Genomic DNA, 17,674 nt, shown 5'->3' with positions numbered 1-17,674 from the left:
CTGAAATATTTTTATTAGGTCGAACTTGGTCTTTAGTCTTTTATCTTATCTTATCTTCTTAAAGGTCGAGGCTTTTTTTTTGTTTAGCTCCACTTACGGTGGTAGAGATGGTGCCACAGTTGTCGACTGCACTGACATCAACGAGTTATCCATTTCAACATGTGTCGAGGTGACACTATCCACTGAAGTCAATTCGGTTATTTCTGAGGAAACAACAACAAAATAAGCAATACCTTAAGGATGAGAATAATATGCATTATTTTAACAAACACACCTGTTGTACTGGGCATATCTCTTCGGACAGGTGGTGCCGAAAGACGTGCCGTATCATTTATGCCACCACCAGCATTACCGCCTAATATGGGTTCTGTATCACCACCAACACTGCCACCACCACCAGAACCACAAGTAACACCATCAATCCATTTACGAGCCTCCGGTCCCAGCTTTTTTATTAGGGCTTGCAACTCATTTTCTTTTTCCATTAATGCCTTGCGGAAGCGACAGTTGGTATTCTTTACTTCACGCAAACGTTGTTCCAATTCGCAAACCGATGAATCGCGGCGATTTTTCGACATTGGCCTAAGAGTTGCCCTGACACGTTTATCGACCACGCCTTGTGGGTTACGTTTTAATTCCACAAGCTAGAGCACAGATGTATGGTGATATAAGAGAGAACAAATTTTTGATGTTAGAATGCTTAAGGAAATGTAGTTTTTTGTTTTGTATGTATGTGTGTGTGTGTGGGTATATATATCGACGAATGGGTTGCATGAATAGTTTTGTTACTCTATATAAAAATATATATGCATTTTATACACTAACTAAAAACTAAATTGTTTAGTATTTCATACAGCCGCACAGCAAGCTATGGCTTCGGATTATTTGTTATTGTTGGGTTAGTATACAAATGGAAGTACAAGGACAAGCAATTTCGTATTCTAAGCAAATATTATTTTAAATAAAACGATTTCCTTACAAACGTAACTAAGGTGGCTTGGGGATCAGTCGAGCCAAGCCTTGTACACTCTTCACCTTGGAATGCAAACCAATGACAATGCTCAATTACAATATAAAAATAAATTAAAATCGTTCAAGTATCTCTGTTAGTGTGTTAAGTGGCCCCTCCCAGGAAAGAGGCAGGACATTTCAGATCCGCAGATCACTAAATTGAAGAGTGCACAAACAATGACTCGGCTGACTATGGTCTGTTTCACATATTCCATATAAAATATGTAATTTATTAATATAAATATGTATATTATTAATTGACATACCGCAAAGGGTTAAAACTTAATTAAATATAAAAATATATATCGGCATTATTGTTTAATTATTTAAAAATTATTGTAACTATTCATGCAAATGTTTACAAGTATCGTATATGTATGTATGTTTGTTTGCATTAGGGTTAGTCTTTACAATAAAAAAATCGAGTAGATTATAAAAAAAGACAGGCAACATTTTTTTTAAATACATCCACGTTGATTGTTGTGCTAGTCTTCGGAAAAATATTCTTTAAAAAATCCACTTTTATTGGTGTGCTAGTCCTTGGAAAAATATTCTTTAAAAAATCCACTTTTGTTGTTTCTAGTCCTCGGCCACTGACCTCCCCGTGGTGTGCCACGCTAACATGTGCCGCGCGTTCACCCATAAGAACTTTAAAAACTTGGGTTTGGGCGTCGGGTTAGTAACCCTTCCCTAGAAAAAAAGTATCAGTCGGCTTTGCCGACAGGATATATACCCTCAGCCTGTGTATATTGAAAATTTTGGGCGTCAGAACCGACAAAAATGTTGAGTAGGATTAAAGATCAAAAGTTTTGCGGAGATGATACTAAAAAGAATAGATCTCCAGCCACTACATATGGTACCATAGGGGTTTTTACACCCTTCGGGCTGTTTGCTCACGAAGTATGGACTTGCCCCTGAAAAAACATTTACCATCGTAATTGAGGCAGCGAATGCAAGTTGCTTCAACAAAAATCAAAGTGATTCCATATCAGGTCTTAAAGTGAACTTATCCCAAATGTTGTGTGGGAGGTACCGGATAGAGTTGATAAATATAGTGCACATTTGAACCTGATCTATATCTGGTAGATATATTAGGATGTGTAAAGTATGGACCAATTCGGCCACTCCCTTCAAGAGTTAACGTACGAACAATTTTTCCGAACATTTTTGAACTTTTGTGGGAGAGGTATCTGAAGAAGTGGACCGATATGGCTTATCTTCGAACTTAAACTATGTTTGGACAAAATATTACGAAAGCCAAAATTTGAACCGAATCAGTTCATCCGTTCGAGAGTTATATTGCGGTCCAACCACCCCACACCTATTTTCTCAGGAAGTATGGATTTGCCCCTGATGAAACTTGTATCGTCGTATGGGAGGCAGTAAATAAAAGTTGCTAAAACAAAAATCAAAGCGATTCGAGAGATGACCCTAAACTGAACTTTTCCAAAATTTCGTGTGGGAGGTACCCGAAGGAGTGGACCGATTGAGTCCGTATTGAAACCTTATCTAAGTCTGGTACACATTTCATGATGTACAAAGTGTGGGCCAAATCTCGGTTACTCCCTTCAAGAGTTATCGTGCGCACAAATTTTCCGAACATTTTCGAACTTTTGTGGGGGAGGTACCGGAAGGAGTGGACCGATATAGCCCATCTTCGAACTTAAACTAAGTTTGAACAAAATATTACGAAAGCCAAAATTTGAACCGAATCTGTTTATCCGTTCGAGAGTTATCGTGCGCTCCAGCCAGCCAGGCAGACGGACATTGCTAAATCGACTCCAAATTGTCTGAAACACATTTCGTCCAAACATTCTTGGGGTCTAAAACCATTATTTCGATGAGGCACATTTTGCCCGTATGAAAGTGTATATACCCTCGTTAGCATAAATGCTGAGGGTATAACAAATCCCCCGCAAACGTTTTAAGGACCATGATATGCGAATCTGCACCTGGAATGTTCGCACTCTTTATAGATAAGGTGCAGTTTACGCATTGGCAGATGTACTTTAAAAGTACAAGGCCGATATTACTGCCATACAGGAAATACGATGGAACGGCAAAGGCGTCACAACAACACCTAAAGGTGACGCACTGTATTACACTGTCCGATAGCCAAAATTACACTTGAACCGGACTATATACGATCAAAAATATAGGCAAAATGGAGTAAAATGGCATTTTTAATTTTTGGTTTCCTCATCGTTTTGACCTTTTAGAGGTCAAACTAATTTCAAAGGTCAACATTTTTCAAAAAAATATTTTAAATACTTGTACTCGTCATACGATGCTGGTATTGGTGTCATATTAAAGAGGAGAGTATAGGCTTTATATAATAATTATAAATTATTGCATTCCATGATAAAAAGGACATCAAAAATATCCTTGAAAAATTAAGTAAAAATGGGCATTTTGGCAGGCGCATATCTTCTAAACCGCGAAGAATTTTAATTTGTTCATGGAGGCAAAGTTGTAGCTCTTGTCATAAAAAAATATAAATTCTGGACACATGAAATCCACAAAACCACATCTTCATCATCTTCTATAATTTTTTCTAGGGGTTTGACCTTGGCGATTTTGACCCTGAAAATGAGGTTTTGTAGATTTCATTTGTCCAGAATTGATGTTCTTTATGACAAGAGCTACAACTTTGCCTCCATGAGCAAATTAAAATTCTTCGCGGTTTAGGAGATATGCACCTGCCAAAATGCTCACTTTTGACTTAATTTTTCAAGGATATTTTTGATGTCCTTTTTATCCTGGAATGCAATAATTTATAGTTATTATATAAAGCCTATACTCTCCTCTTTAATATGACACCAATACCAGCATCGTACGACGATTACAAGTATTTAAAATATTTTTTTGAAAAATGTTGTCCTTTGAAATTTGTTTGACCTCTAAAAGGTCAAAACGATGAGAAAACGAAAAATTAAAAATGCCATTTTACTCCATTTTGCCTATATTTTCAAATGTAAAATTGTCGGACAGTGTTATAGCTGCCATGAAGTAAAGCATGAGTTTGGTTGCGGATTTGTAGTTGGTCGGAGGTTAAAACATCTGGTATCCAGCTTCACCCCAGTGAAGACTCGCTGCAATTCGATTAAAAGCAAAATTCTTCAACATCAGCTTTATTTGCGCTCATGGCTCCCACTGAAGACAAGGACGAACAAACCAAAGATATATTTTACGAGCGCTCAGAAGAAACTTATGACCGTTGCCCTGCCCATGACATTAAAATTATACTAGGCGATTTTAATGCCAAAATTGGAAAGGACAATATCTTTGACCCAACAGTCGGAAATTCAGTCTCCACAGTGAAACATCAGACAATGGTATGAGACTGATAGACTTTGCAGCGGCAAAAAATATGGTAGTTAGCAGTACCAGATTTAATCATCTCGATATTCATAAGGGCACCTGCCTGTCTCCAGATCAAAGAACAAGAAATCAAATTGATCACGTTGTGATGGATGGAAGAAATGCATCAAGCGTGTTGGATGTACGATCGTTCCGAGTTGCAAACATAGACTCGGACCACTACCTTGTTGCAACAAAGGTACGCACCAGATTAAACTTTGCAAACAAAATTCGAACAGACACAACGCGGAAGTTGGACATCGATAGGCTGCAAACACAACAGATAGCCACAGCATATTCCACTCAACTAGCCCAATTGCTTAATGAGAGCACTCCTTGTCCCGATAACATAACAACACAATTGCAAAATATTGGCCACTCCATTCAAACAGCCGCAAAATCCATACTTGGATACCAGAGACCTCCACAAAGGAATTCATGGTATGACCAGGAGTGTCGTGCTGCTGCCGAAGAGAAAAATGCGGCATATAAGGCTACTTTACAATCCGTAGCAACGCGTAGCGCACGAGAAACGTCTTTTCCGCAAGAAAAAGAGAGAAATGGAAAAGCAGGAGTGTGAAAAAATCGAAATGTACAGGAGTCAGAATGAAGTCCGAAAATTCTACCAAAGAGTGAAACATCAAACAGATGGCTTTGGTACAGGCACATCCTCCTGTAGAGACTAGAAAGGTAATCTGGTAACTGATACAGATAGTGTTAATATGGAACGAGCATTTTTACAAACTGTTGGTATTGGTTGGCGAAGTCGATGAAGATACCACATATCCAATCCCAGAAGATGATATAGAATGTATACCACCCGGCCAAGATAAGGTAAAGACAGCAATAAACCGGCTGAAGAATAATAAGGCAGCAGTTGCCGATGGCTTACCAGCCAAGCTGTTCAAAACCGGAGGCGACACGCTAATAAGGTGTATGCATCAGCTAGTTAGCTCCATCTGGCAGGAAGAACGTGTACCCGACGATTGGAACCTGAGCATCCTGTGCCCCGTCCACAAGAAGGGAGATAAGACTGTATGCTCCAACTATAGGAGCATAGGTCTTCCCCCTATCGCCTACAAGATAGTGTGGGGGATATTGTGCGAACGACTAAAGCCCATGGTCAAGGAAATAATTGGGCCATACCAATGCGGCTTTAGACCTTGCAAGTCCACCATTGACCAGATATTTACCCTGCGGCAAATCCTGGAGAAGACCCAAGAGATGCAGATCGACACGTACCACCTTTTTGTCGATTATAAAGCAGCCTTCGACAGCCCGATACGTTCAAAGGTATTCCAAGCCATGTCTGAATTTGGTATCCCCGCAAAGCTCATTCGGCTTTGTAAAATGACTCTAACTGACACAAGATCTTCAGTTAAAATAGGAAAGAACCTCTCCGAAGAGTTTTCTGCCAAAAGAAGTTGCAGGCAAGGAGACAGCCTTTCGTGTGATCTGTTCAACATCCTGCTAGAAAAGGTTATACGAGAGGCAAACGTCAAAAGAAGTGGCACAATCTACACCAATAGCCACATGTTACTTGCTTATGCTGATGATATAGACATCATGGGACGATCAGTAAAGAAGTAACCGATACTTTTATGAAAGTGGGTCTGGCGGTAAACGGCGAGAAGACCACGCTGATGGTGTCGACGCGCAATGCGTCCATTGAGATTGGACCAACTGTTGAAGTTGGTTCCTATAATTTTGAGGTAGTAACATACTTCGTATACCTCGGCATCGCCGTAAACACAACAAACGACATCAGTTGTGAAATAAAAAGATGAATTGTATTGGTCTACAGATGCTACTTTGGCTTAAGTAAGCACTTCAAAAACAAAGCCAGAACTCGTCAAACAAAAATAACGGTTTACAAAACACTGATACTACCCGTGCTGATGTATGGTTCCGAAGCCTGGGTACTTGCGCAAGCAAACATGGCAGAGGTTGATGTGTTTGAGAGAAAAATTCTTCAAAAGAACTACGGACCAATCTGCGTTGACGGTGAATATCGACGTCGTATGAACCACGAGCTGTATCAGCTATACAACGACATCAATATAGTTAAACGTATCGATATGCAGCAATTGCGTTGGCTAGGCCATATAATAAGAATGAGCTATGATGAGCCACATGGCGGTACACGCAGAATTGGCAGGCCAAAGAATAGATGGCGCACACAAGTGGATGAAGACATGACAAGCCGCGGTATTCCGAAAAGCGAAGCACGAAACTGAGAGAATTGGAAATCTTTTCTTAGTTCGGTCTATAGAACAAATGTTCTGTAATGGGCCATCTAAGTAAGTAAGTCCTCGGGCAAATGTTCTTTAAAAATCCACGTTTATTGTTGTTGCTAGTCATCGGAAAAATATTCTTTAAAAAATCCACGTTTATTGTTGTTGCCAGTCCTCGGAAAAATATTCTTTAAAAAAATCCAAGTTTATTGTTGTTGCCAGTCCTCGGAAAAATATTCTTTAAAAAATCCACGTTTATTGTTGTGCCAGTCCTCGGAAAATATTCTTTAAAAAATCCACGTTTATTGTTATGCTAGTCCTCGGAAAACATTCTTTAAAAAATCCACGTTTATTGTTGTGCTAGTCCTCGGATAATATTCTTTAAAAAATCCACGTTTATTGTTGTTGCCACTCCTCGGAAAAATATTCATTAAAAAATCCACGTTTATTGTTGGGCTAGTCCTCGGAAAAATATTCTTTAAAAATCCACGTTTATTGTTGGGCTAGTCCTCGGAAAAATATTCTTTAAAAAATCCACGTTTATTGTTGGGCTAGTCCTTGGAAAAATATTCTTTAAAAAATCCACGTTTATTGTTGTTGCTAGTCCTCTGAAAAATATTCTTTAAAAAATCCACGTTTCTTGTTGTTGCTAGTCCTCTGAAAAATATTCTTTAAAAAATCCACGTTTCTTGTTGTTGCTAGTCCTCTGAAAAATATTTTTTAAAAAATCCACATTTATTGTTGTGCTAATCCTTGGAAAAATATTCTTTAAAAAATCCACGTTTATTGTTGTCCTCGGAAAAATATTCTTTAAAAAATCCACGTTTATTGTTGTTGCTAGTCCTCGGAAAATATTCTTTAAAAAATCCACGTTTATTGTTGTTGCTAGTCCTCGGAAAATATTCTTTAAAAAATCCACGTTTATTGTTGTTGCTAGTCCTCGGAAAATATTCTTTAAAAAATCCACGTTTATTGTTGTTGCTAGTCCTCGGAAAATATTCTTTAAAAAATCCACGTTTATTGTTGTTGCTAGTCCTCGGAAAATATTCTTTAAAAAATCCACGTTTATTGTTGTTGCTAGTCCTCGGAAAATATTCTTTAAAAAATCCACGTTTATTGTTGTTGCTAGTCCTCGGAAAATATTCTTTAAAAAATCCACGTTTATTGTTGTTGCTAGTCCTCGGAAAATATTCTTTAAAAAATCCACGTTTATTGTTGTTGCTAGTCCTCGGAAAATATTCTTTAAAAAATCCACGTTTATTGTTGTTGCTAGTCCTCGGAAAATATTCTTTAAAAAATCCACGTTTATTGTTGTTGCTAGTCCTCGGAAAATATTCTTTAAAAAATCCACGTTTATTGTTGTTGCTAGTCCTCGGAAAATATTCTTTAAAAAATCCACGTTTATTGTTGTTGCTAGTCCTCGGAAAATATTCTTTAAAAAATCCACGTTTATTGTTGTTGCTAGTCCTCGGAAAATATTCTTTAAAAAATCCACGTTTATTGTTGTTGCTAGTCCTCGGAAAATATTCTTTAAAAAATCCACGTTTATTGCTGTTGCTAGTCCTCGGAAAATATTCTTTAAAAAATCCACGTTTATTGTTGTTGCTAGTCCTCGGAAAATATTCTTTAAAAAATCCACGTTTATTGTTGGGCTAGTCCTCGGAAAAATATTCTTTAAAAAATCCACGTTTATTGTTGTTGCTAGTCCTCGGAAAATATTCTTTAAAAAATCCACGTTTATTGTTGTTGCTAGTCCTCGGAAAATATTCTTTAAAAAATCCACGTTTATTGTTGGGCTAGTCCTCGGAAAAATATTCTTTAAAAAATCCACGTTTATTGTTGGGCTAGTCCTCGGAAAAATATTCTTTAAAAAATCCACGTTTATTGTTGTCCTCGGAAAAATATTCTTTAAAAAATCCACGTTTATTGTTGTCCTCGGAAAAATATTCTTTAAAAAATCCACGTTTATTGTTGTTGCTAGTCCTCGGAAAATATTCTTTAAAAAATCCACGTTTATTGTTGTTGCTAGTCCTCGGAAAATATTCTTTAAAAAATCCACGTTTATTGTTGTTGCTAGTCCTCGGAAAATATTCTTTAAAAAATCCACGTTTATTGTTGTTGCTAGTCCTCGGAAAATATTCTTTAAAAAATCCACGTTTATTGTTGTTGCTAGTCCTCGGAAAATATTCTTTAAAAAATCCACGTTTATTGTTGTTGCTAGTCCTCGGAAAATATTCTTTAAAAAATCCACGTTTATTGTTGTTGCTAGTCCTTGGAAAATATTCTTTAAAAAATCCACGTTTATTGCTGTTGCTAGTCCTCGGAAAATATTCTTTAAAAAATCCACGTTTATTGTTGTTGCTAGTCCTCGGAAAATATTCTTTAAAAAATCCACGTTTATTGTTGTTGCTAGTCCTCGGAAAATATTCTTTAAAAAATCCACGTTTATTGTTGTTGCTAGTCCTCGGAAAATATTCTTTAAAAAATCCACGTTTATTGTTGTTGCTAGTCCTTGGAAAATATTCTTTAAAAAATCCACGTTTATTGCTGTTGCTAGTCCTCGGAAAATATTCTTTAAAAAATCCACGTTTATTGTTGTTGCTAGTCCTCGGAAAATATTCTTTAAAAAATCCACGTTTATTGTTGTTGCTAGTCCTCGGAAAATATTCTTTAAAAAATCCACGTTTATTGTTGTTGCTAGTCCTCGGAAAATATTCTTTAAAAAATCCACGTTTATTGTTGTTGCTAGTCCTCGGAAAATATTCTTTAAAAAATCCACGTTTATTGTTGTTGCTAGTCCTCGGAAAATATTCTTTAACAAATCCACGTTTATTTCTGGGGTAGTCCTCGGAAAAATATTCTTTAAAAAATTTACGTTTATTTTTGGGCTAGTCCTCGGAAAAATATTCTTTAAAAAATTTACGTTTATTTTTGGGCTAGTCCTCGAAAAAATATTCTTTAAAAAATCCACGTTTATTGTTGGGCTAGTCCTCGGAAAAATATTCTTTAAAAAATCCACGTTTATTGTTGGGCTAGTCCTCGGAAAAATATTCTTTAAAAAATCCACGTTTATTGTTGGGCTAGTCCTCGGAAAAATATTCTTTAAAAAATCCACGTTTATTGTTGGGCTAGTCCTCGGAAAAATATTCTTTAAAAAATCCACGTTTATTGTTGGGCTAGTCCTCGGAAAAATATTCTTTAAAAAATCCACGTTTATTTCTGGTCTAGTCCTCGGAAAAATATTCTTTAAAAAAGTCCACGTTTATTGTTGTTGCTAGTCCTCGGAAAAATATTTTTTTAAAAAATCCACGTTTATTGTTTTCGACTAACCCTAATGCATGCATAAGCGTTTAATTTGTTAATTCTTGTTCAATTCATTATGAAGTGCATTCGTAAATTCACTAAAAAAATCCATATGGTTTTCATCATCATTCCAATCGAAAATGAAAGAAATAAAAAAAGAAAATAAAATAATACCAAAAAAACCGTTATGCATAAATACAATACAAGGACAAAAAACTACAAAACTTCCTTACTACCAGTCTTACTTTCGGTACGAACACCAAACACAAAGTGGCTGTCGTACAAAAAATTATAAAAAATGAGAGTAAGACAAAAACTAAATCTTTGCGATCCGACAACACCAGCGATATGGCAGCACCGGCAATGCACGTAATGAACACGTTATAAACGGAGAAGCCAATGTGTTTGGAATCATTGAGAGCCGGTATTGAAACGTGGCGTGTTTCCCAGGCTAAAAAGGCACCAAAGACCTGTGAAGACCAATAAAAAATTACAATGAGATTAGTAAAAACATATTGAATTATTTTGAAAATATGTATGTACTTACCAATAGCAAGCCTTTGTATGCATAAATAATACTAACAAAAATTGTCATATGTTCCGATTGGCAATATTCATTTTCCGGTATAACCAAAACATCATCCATATGTTCATGATGCTGTAAAAAAAGAAAGAGGAGGGAAAAGTCAAAGCAATATTATTTAAAATATAGAATACTTTCTCTTTCTTTATAATTGGAAAAGATCGTCGTTGATCAAGGAAAAACAGACTATTTATTTCGTTTTCAATCCGAGTTTTCTTTGGGAATTTCTAACATTTTCAGGTATAATTTTTTTATCTGGCGACGTCATCATTTTAAGCGACCCAAAAACTAAAGCAAATGTAATCATACATATTTTCGCTTCTTTATATCAGCTGTTGTTTAGCAAACACTCTCACATACTCTATGAGAGAAAATACATTTCTCATATTACCAAAAAAACTCAATTGATATGTTTTCTCTAAAATAGCAATACAGTCGAATTTCTCCGTAACGAATACTTCGTTATAGAGAAGTTGAAATTATCACAAAAAATAATCTCTCTATAACGTAGTAATTCGCCGGTCCCCAAATGCTACGTTATAGAAAAGTTCAACTGTATTTCTTTTTTAAAATCTACTCACCCTAGGCTCCAACTGTTTTGTATCACGATAAAATGGATCTGCCACCTGCCACGTTGTTATTATGGCAATGTCAATGAAGAGTAGAATTCCCACAACCATAAATAGCTGATAATCTTTAATGACTTTTTTATTCAATTTCAAATCGGTGAATATTGAATGGACGCGCCATGTTTTCGAAAACATTGCACCAAAAGCCAAACTAAAACCGGCCATTAAAATCCATGCTCGCGCTGTACAAATATAGGGGAATGCTGCAACACTGCTTAGCGTTGTATCTAAGCCCAAAAATATAACACTCATATAGGTCAGAAGGCAACCGACAATAATTAAATTATTCAAATGCGGACTGGACATTTTAATGTATCTGTAAAGAGAGAGAGGATATTTAAGAAATTGTAAAATAATATTTAAAATTTTCTTGTAAATTTAATTTACCTTTGATTTCGATACTTAATATTGAATGCCAGAAATACACAGGCTATGATCATGCCTACAACCGATGCACTGGCCGAAATTATGTAAATTGTAAGATTTACTTGGCTATGTTCGATGTAGATTAATGTACGATCTTTTGGTGGGGTTTTACCAACCTGAAAAAAAAAACACACACACAAAAAACATTTTTTATTTATCTCAAAAAAGACAAATTTTGTTATTTAATTTTAAAGTAAGGTATTTATTTTAATGTTCTAAGAAAAAAACACTGTCAAAAGAAAAGCAACAACCACTAAATTTCGTCATTTCAGTCGGCAAAGAACGCATTTTCAAAACAAATGGAAATGTGCTCAGATTTCTCTGCAAACCAATTTCTTTCTCCAAATGTATGATATGTCGGCCCATCGATTGAGGGCGTAGGTTGACATTGGTGCGTATGATTGTTATTATGAGTGTATGTATATGTATATCATACGACAACACGCACTGCTCTTTTTTATGTTGTCATTCTCCAGGGATGACATGTTGGTGGTTTTCCCGCTACTGGTGATTTTTGAAGTAGAAAAAAACACTTTTTATACCCTCAGCATTTATGCTAACGAGGGTATATACACTTTCATACGGGCAAAATGTGCCTCATCGAAATAATGGTTTTAGACCCCAAGTATGTTTGGACGAAATGTGTTTCAGACAATTTGGAGTCGATTGAGCAATGTCCGTCCGCCTGTCTGGCTGGCTGGAGCGCACGATAACTCTCGAACGGAACAACCGATTCGGTTCAAAATTTGGCTTTCGTAATATTTTGCCCAAACTTAGTTTAAGTTCGAAGATGGGTTATATCGGTCCACTCCTTCCGGTACCTCCCCCCCAAAAGTTCGAAAATGTTCGGAAAATTTGTGCGCACGATAACTCTTGAAGGGAGTAACCGATTTGGCCCACACTTTGTACATCGTGAAAGTTCTACCAGACTTAGATGAGGTTTAAATATGGACTCAATCGGTCCACTCCTTCGGGTGCCTCCCACACAAAATTTCGGAAAAGTTCAGTTTAGGACCTGTTCACGAATCGCTTTGATTTTTGTTGTAGCAACTTGTATTCACCGCCCCCTATACGACGGTTCAAGTTTCATCTGGAGGAAGTCCATACTTCCTGAGAAAAAAACCCCGCGAAAAACCCCTATATAATGGTTTGAGCGCAAATAACGCTCGAACGGATCTCCCGATTCAGTCCAAAATTTAGCTTTCGTAATATTTTTTCCACAGTTTACGTTCGAAGCTAATCCAAATCAGTCCATTCCTTCAGGTAACTCCCCCACAAAAGTTCAAAAATATTCTGAAAAATTGTGCGCACGATAACTCTTGAATTGAGTGAACGATTTGGTCCATACTTTACACATCTTAATACATCTACCAGATATAGATCAGGTTTAAATATGGAATATATTTGTCCACTCCCTCGGGTACCTCCCACATAAAATTTCGGATAGATTCACTTTAAGACCTGCTCTCGAGACACTTTGATTTCTGTTGAAGCAACTTGCATTCGCTACCTCAATTACGACGATAAATGTTTTTCAGGGGCATGTCCGTACTTTTTGAGGAAACAGCCCGAAAGGTGTAAAAACCCCTATGTGTAGTTGCTGGAGGGCACGAGAACTTCTTCTTCCCCTTAGGGTACCTCCAAGGCCTACCTCCTGATGTCATTTGTGAAAGGCTGACCTTCTTTTTGGCTGACTTACCAAGGGCTGGAGTTCGATTCCCAGACCATGTAAAATCAAATCAGTGTAATGTTGGCGCCATGTAAAAGTTCTCTAAAAGTGGTGTCCTTAATACACGACGTTCGGACTTGACGGTAAACAGTAGGTTCCATATCATTCAGCTAATATAAATCGGTGTGTACTCATTGATATGAGAGAAGTCTACCTTGTCCCTTCTAGGGTGTTTGTAAAGCAATTAAATTAATGTGTCATCGATAATAGGACCCGTAGCCAAGATCGTGCAATCGTCCGTCTATGCAGTCTGGACGTTGTGGAATTTCAGAAAGGCAGAAGTTAAACAGTCCTGTAGATATCCACCCACCTTGGGGAACTACCGGTTTCACTGTAATGGTGTCATACTTCGTATTTTTGAATTTTCCAAACGACTGCCGTCCACACATATAGCTGATGATCCAACGACATTAGGGAAGTCTTCCCTATATTCTCGAACAACTTGGCATGGTTGACGGTATCGAATGTCTTCGTAGGTGGCGAGCTGTGGCAATCTCCTCTTATCCTCGTAGGAGCGTATTTGTTTACCTTGCAAAATGTTGAGCCATCAATTTGCTCGACCAGCGCTATACCTCTCTGGTCCTTGCGAAAAGCTGAATGGCAAAAGCTCATGATGAGCCCTCCAAAAGCGACTTATATCGGCATATACAACTATTCATCGGCGGTATGTAAACATTAACAAGCTCTATCTCGACAGTCCCACACTTTACTGCTATACATTCCACTAGAGTCAAGCTGAACCGGCAATTCAAATGGATCATAATTTAGCTAGCACTGGTGAAAACCAGTCTACGGCAGACAGGACAGTCTATGGGCGGGGACGACATGCACGTGACCCTCAAAACTATCCACGACAGTCTAGAGAGGCAGAGTAGGGAACTTCTCGACCAGCTGGAGAGGCTTGTCCCGGATGGACATATTGGGGACATACTCCCTGAGGAATATCTACACAATCTAACCCTGATTGATGATGAGGTGGACACCACGGTGATTCCGGCCAAGTCTACTCAGGAAGATTGCTGTGGCTCTAACGAAGGGAGTATGGACCTTGAAGGCAACTCTGATTCCGACTGGTCCTGTGTCGACAATAAGATTCAAAGGCAGACGGCAACTGAAATGATGTCCGACGACAGGGAATCTATCGAGACCCCGACAACGGGCAGCAACTCAAAGGTTGCATCTGCACGAGAAGCATCTGATGCGAAGCACTATAGACGTGCCATATCTTATCTAGGGTGAGATGCGAACATGCATTCGGAGAGGGTGGTCCACCTCATCAGGGGTAAACTGAATTTTATAAGGAAGTTCGACAGAACTTACCCACGTGGATTTCATCGCGAACTCCAGGTGGAAAGAATCTTCCTCGCGAATAAAGAAGTAGAGCCGACTAAGCCCACTAAGCCCGAAATCTGTTCCGAAGCCTAACCCGAGCAAAAAGGTAACGGAAAAGGCTATCGTGTGCACCCCAAACCAACGGGCACCCATAAGGGTGTAGGACTCTGCCTCAAAGCCCGATTCTGCTCCAAAAAGCAAAGGTGAAGCGATTGGAATTGTAGGTCTTAACAGGAAGATGGTAAAGTCAGCCAATGAAACATCGTCTTCTGGAGGAACGAATAATGTCCCACAGCACAAACCTGTGAAGCGCATTCGCTCCACCGAAGGTCCACAGCCTTCGCTTATGAAGACGATGACTTCTCGACTGGTTGAATCATCAACCTCTTATGCGGCAGCCCTGGAGCGTACAACCAAGAAGAAGCAACTGAGTACAGAGAAGACATCAACCTCCTCGGGAAAAGTTAACTCCAAGGCGCTCGGTCAAGGGCGCAAAGATCGGCCGCAGTGGCGAATGATGAAGTCCTTCAAGTGGCAATCATCGACATAGGTGACCCAAATGGGAGAATTAGCGACAGTCACTGATTGCTCTTTGAAATCGGTCTTCGCGCAGCCATCGTATCTGGACCGGAAGATCAGGGGGATCGCCAGTTTGGCAGCGACTTCTTGCGAAAGGGTGTCAAGGTGATTAACTCTCTGAACAGGAATTCGAGAGATTTCCTCGTGCGGATGGTTTGGCGCATTGTGGGAAGGAGCTGATCTTGCGGCGGTCTCCTTATATGATATTCCGTCCAGAAAAATTCTCTCAGTCTGGGTTGCAAAAATTGCAAAATCCCAAGCTCACTACATCGGGCTGGACTGTTATCAGTCGAGCACCCTGTAACGAGGACGGTGGGATGGTTGCAAGAGTGGCGGTTGACCTCCCTGGGGAGTTATATCTTAGATAACGTGAGGCAAAACTGAATTTCGGTTCAGGATGGGTTCGTTTTCGAGTCCACCCCACGAAACTCAGTATGAGTAGGGAAGCGGCAAAGGCTGCGCATCTTGCAGATTAATCTACATCACGGCAAAGCCGACGCCGCTGAACTACTCTTGTCGCTCACGACCTCTGAAGTAGACATTGTCTTGGAGCCTTATATCTAGAAGAATAAAGTTTATGGTCTAAGCAATGCCAATTTCGACATCTTCGCTGCGTCCGAGGGGGACAAGGTGAGGACTTGCGTAGTAGGTAAATAGAGCTTAAATCTAATCTTTCTATCTAATTGCAGCAACGGTGACATGTGCACGGTCAGGCTGGATCATGGTATGGGGATGGCCACATTACTGTCATCCGTATACTTGCCTTATGAGGACCCGGACCCACCAAACCTGGATGTCCGACGGTTGCTCGCTAAGATGATGGGTACCTGCAACGTGATCCTGGAATGCGACGCAAACGCTAACCATTGTCAATGGGGAAGCAAGGGCACCAACAAAAGGGGTGAGTCTATATTCGATTTTATTTTATCATATAATCTAGGGGTAATGATCCAACTTTTAAAATTAGAGATAGGGAGGATGTCATCGACCTAACCCTCTCGAATCTACAAGACTCCGTTATCAGGAATTGGTGGGTATCTAAAGAATGTTCCTTCTCGAATCATATGAAGATATTCTTAGAGGTCTTTTTTGACGGAGGTCGCCAAATTCCTTATAAAAACCCGAGAAGAAGAAACTGGGATAAATACACGGGACTGACGAGTTCTCAACTGACTCTTAACATAGAAACAGTTGAAGAACTTAATGGGACCGTAAATAATGTTACAAACGTTCATCTCCGCTGCCATAGGGAATCCTCTCCACTAACCTACCCTGGGAAGAAATCCCAGCCGCTGTGGTGGATCAAGGAACTTGGCGAACTTGCGCATGAGATAAAACTCGACGTTGATTGAGACTCCTATAAAGTGAGTTTTAATAAATACAAGAGTGAAATCAAGCGAGCAAAGAAAAAGTCAGGGGTGAATTTCTGTGAGTCAATAGAAGGAGTCAACGACACATCTAGGTTTCAAAGATTACTCTCCAAGGACCCTAAATGCATCGGGAGCATCAAGGAACAAAATGGTGCGTGGACGGACTCTGGCACAGAGACTCTTAACCTCTTGGCAGGAACCCACTTCCCAGGCTGTAGGGATGTAGTCGTCACAGTGACTACATCCTAAACGTGCATCGGCACGTTTATATCAGATTCTGGAGGAGATCTATAGGGCGTGTTTGACTCTCTCGTGTGTACCGGGTCTGTGGGAAGAGGTAAAAGTTACTTACATTCCCAAAGCGGGAAAAACCTAGTCACTCTCCACCAAAGAACTACAGACCCATTAGCCTATCATCCTTTCTCATTAAACCTTTCGAAAGACTGATCTATCTGGAGATTAGGAGTTACTTAGACACCGCCTCTCTAAGCAACTCGCAGCACGCCTATATCAAAGGCAAATCTGTGGAGTCTGTTTTGCATGAGGTGGCAGGTTATATTGAGAGGAACATGGAAAACTCAAACTTTACTTTGGCTGCCTTTTTAGGCATAGAGGGAGCGTTCAACAATGTAGAACTGGAGTCCATCAACCTCTCACTTTAAAAAGTTAATACACCTGAAACTCTAACATGTTAGATAAATAATATGCTAAAAAGCAGAGTTATAAGCTCCAACATTGGGGAAACTAATATTAGGAAAACAGTAACTAGAGGCACTCCCCAGGGTGGAGTGCTCTCACCGTTGCTGTGGCTACTCGTTATAAATAATATTTTGATGGAGCTGGAGTATTAAAGTTGTTGCTTATGCGGACGACGTAGTACTATTAATTTTCGGTAAGTTCCCGTCCACCATTTCGGAGCTTATGCAAGGTGCCTTATCGACGCTGTCGCGTTGGGCCAACGGCCTTGGAGTAAATCCAACTAAGACAGAACTAGTAATGTTCACGAGGAAGCGTAAGCTCGGCGTCTTTGTTCCGTTCCACCAGCACTGGATAGAGTGCAGCTTCAGCTCTCGCCCGAGGCAAAATACCTTAGTACAATTCTGGACTGTCAATTACGA

General features: G+C 39.1%; 2 protein-coding genes across 3 annotated transcripts in view; one reads left to right on the top strand and one right to left on the bottom strand.

Annotated features, from left to right (window-relative positions):
* Positions 1-17,674, top strand: part of disp (RND transporter family member dispatched) — a 258,859-nt gene that overhangs the window by 228,100 nt on the left and 13,085 nt on the right. The window lies entirely within an intron of this gene.
* Positions 1-17,674, bottom strand: part of GABA-B-R2 (gamma-aminobutyric acid type B receptor subunit 2) — a 32,024-nt gene that overhangs the window by 3,482 nt on the left and 10,868 nt on the right. Inside the window, exons 7-12 of one of the 2 annotated variants that reach the window (XM_073962420.1) lie at positions 11,508-11,662; positions 11,073-11,436; positions 10,456-10,566; positions 10,142-10,378; positions 275-644; positions 98-203 (exon numbers count right to left, since the gene is read on the bottom strand). In XM_073962420.1, the coding sequence (XP_073818521.1) occupies positions 98-203; positions 275-644; positions 10,142-10,378; positions 10,456-10,566; positions 11,073-11,436; positions 11,508-11,662 (1,343 nt within the window). The remainder of the gene's footprint in view (positions 1-97; positions 204-274; positions 645-10,141; positions 10,379-10,455; positions 10,567-11,072; positions 11,437-11,507; positions 11,663-17,674) is intronic. The other variant, XM_073962421.1, reaches the window with a different exon arrangement.

The sequence above is a fragment of the Musca autumnalis genome, unplaced genomic scaffold (genome assembly GCF_047663935.1).
Source record: "Musca autumnalis isolate F117 unplaced genomic scaffold, ASM4766393v1 scaffold_1, whole genome shotgun sequence".
In the NCBI taxonomy this organism is placed as follows: domain Eukaryota; kingdom Metazoa; phylum Arthropoda; class Insecta; order Diptera; family Muscidae; genus Musca; species Musca autumnalis.
Note: the sequence above shows the minus strand (reverse complement) of the source record. Positions and strands in the feature narration are given on the sequence as shown.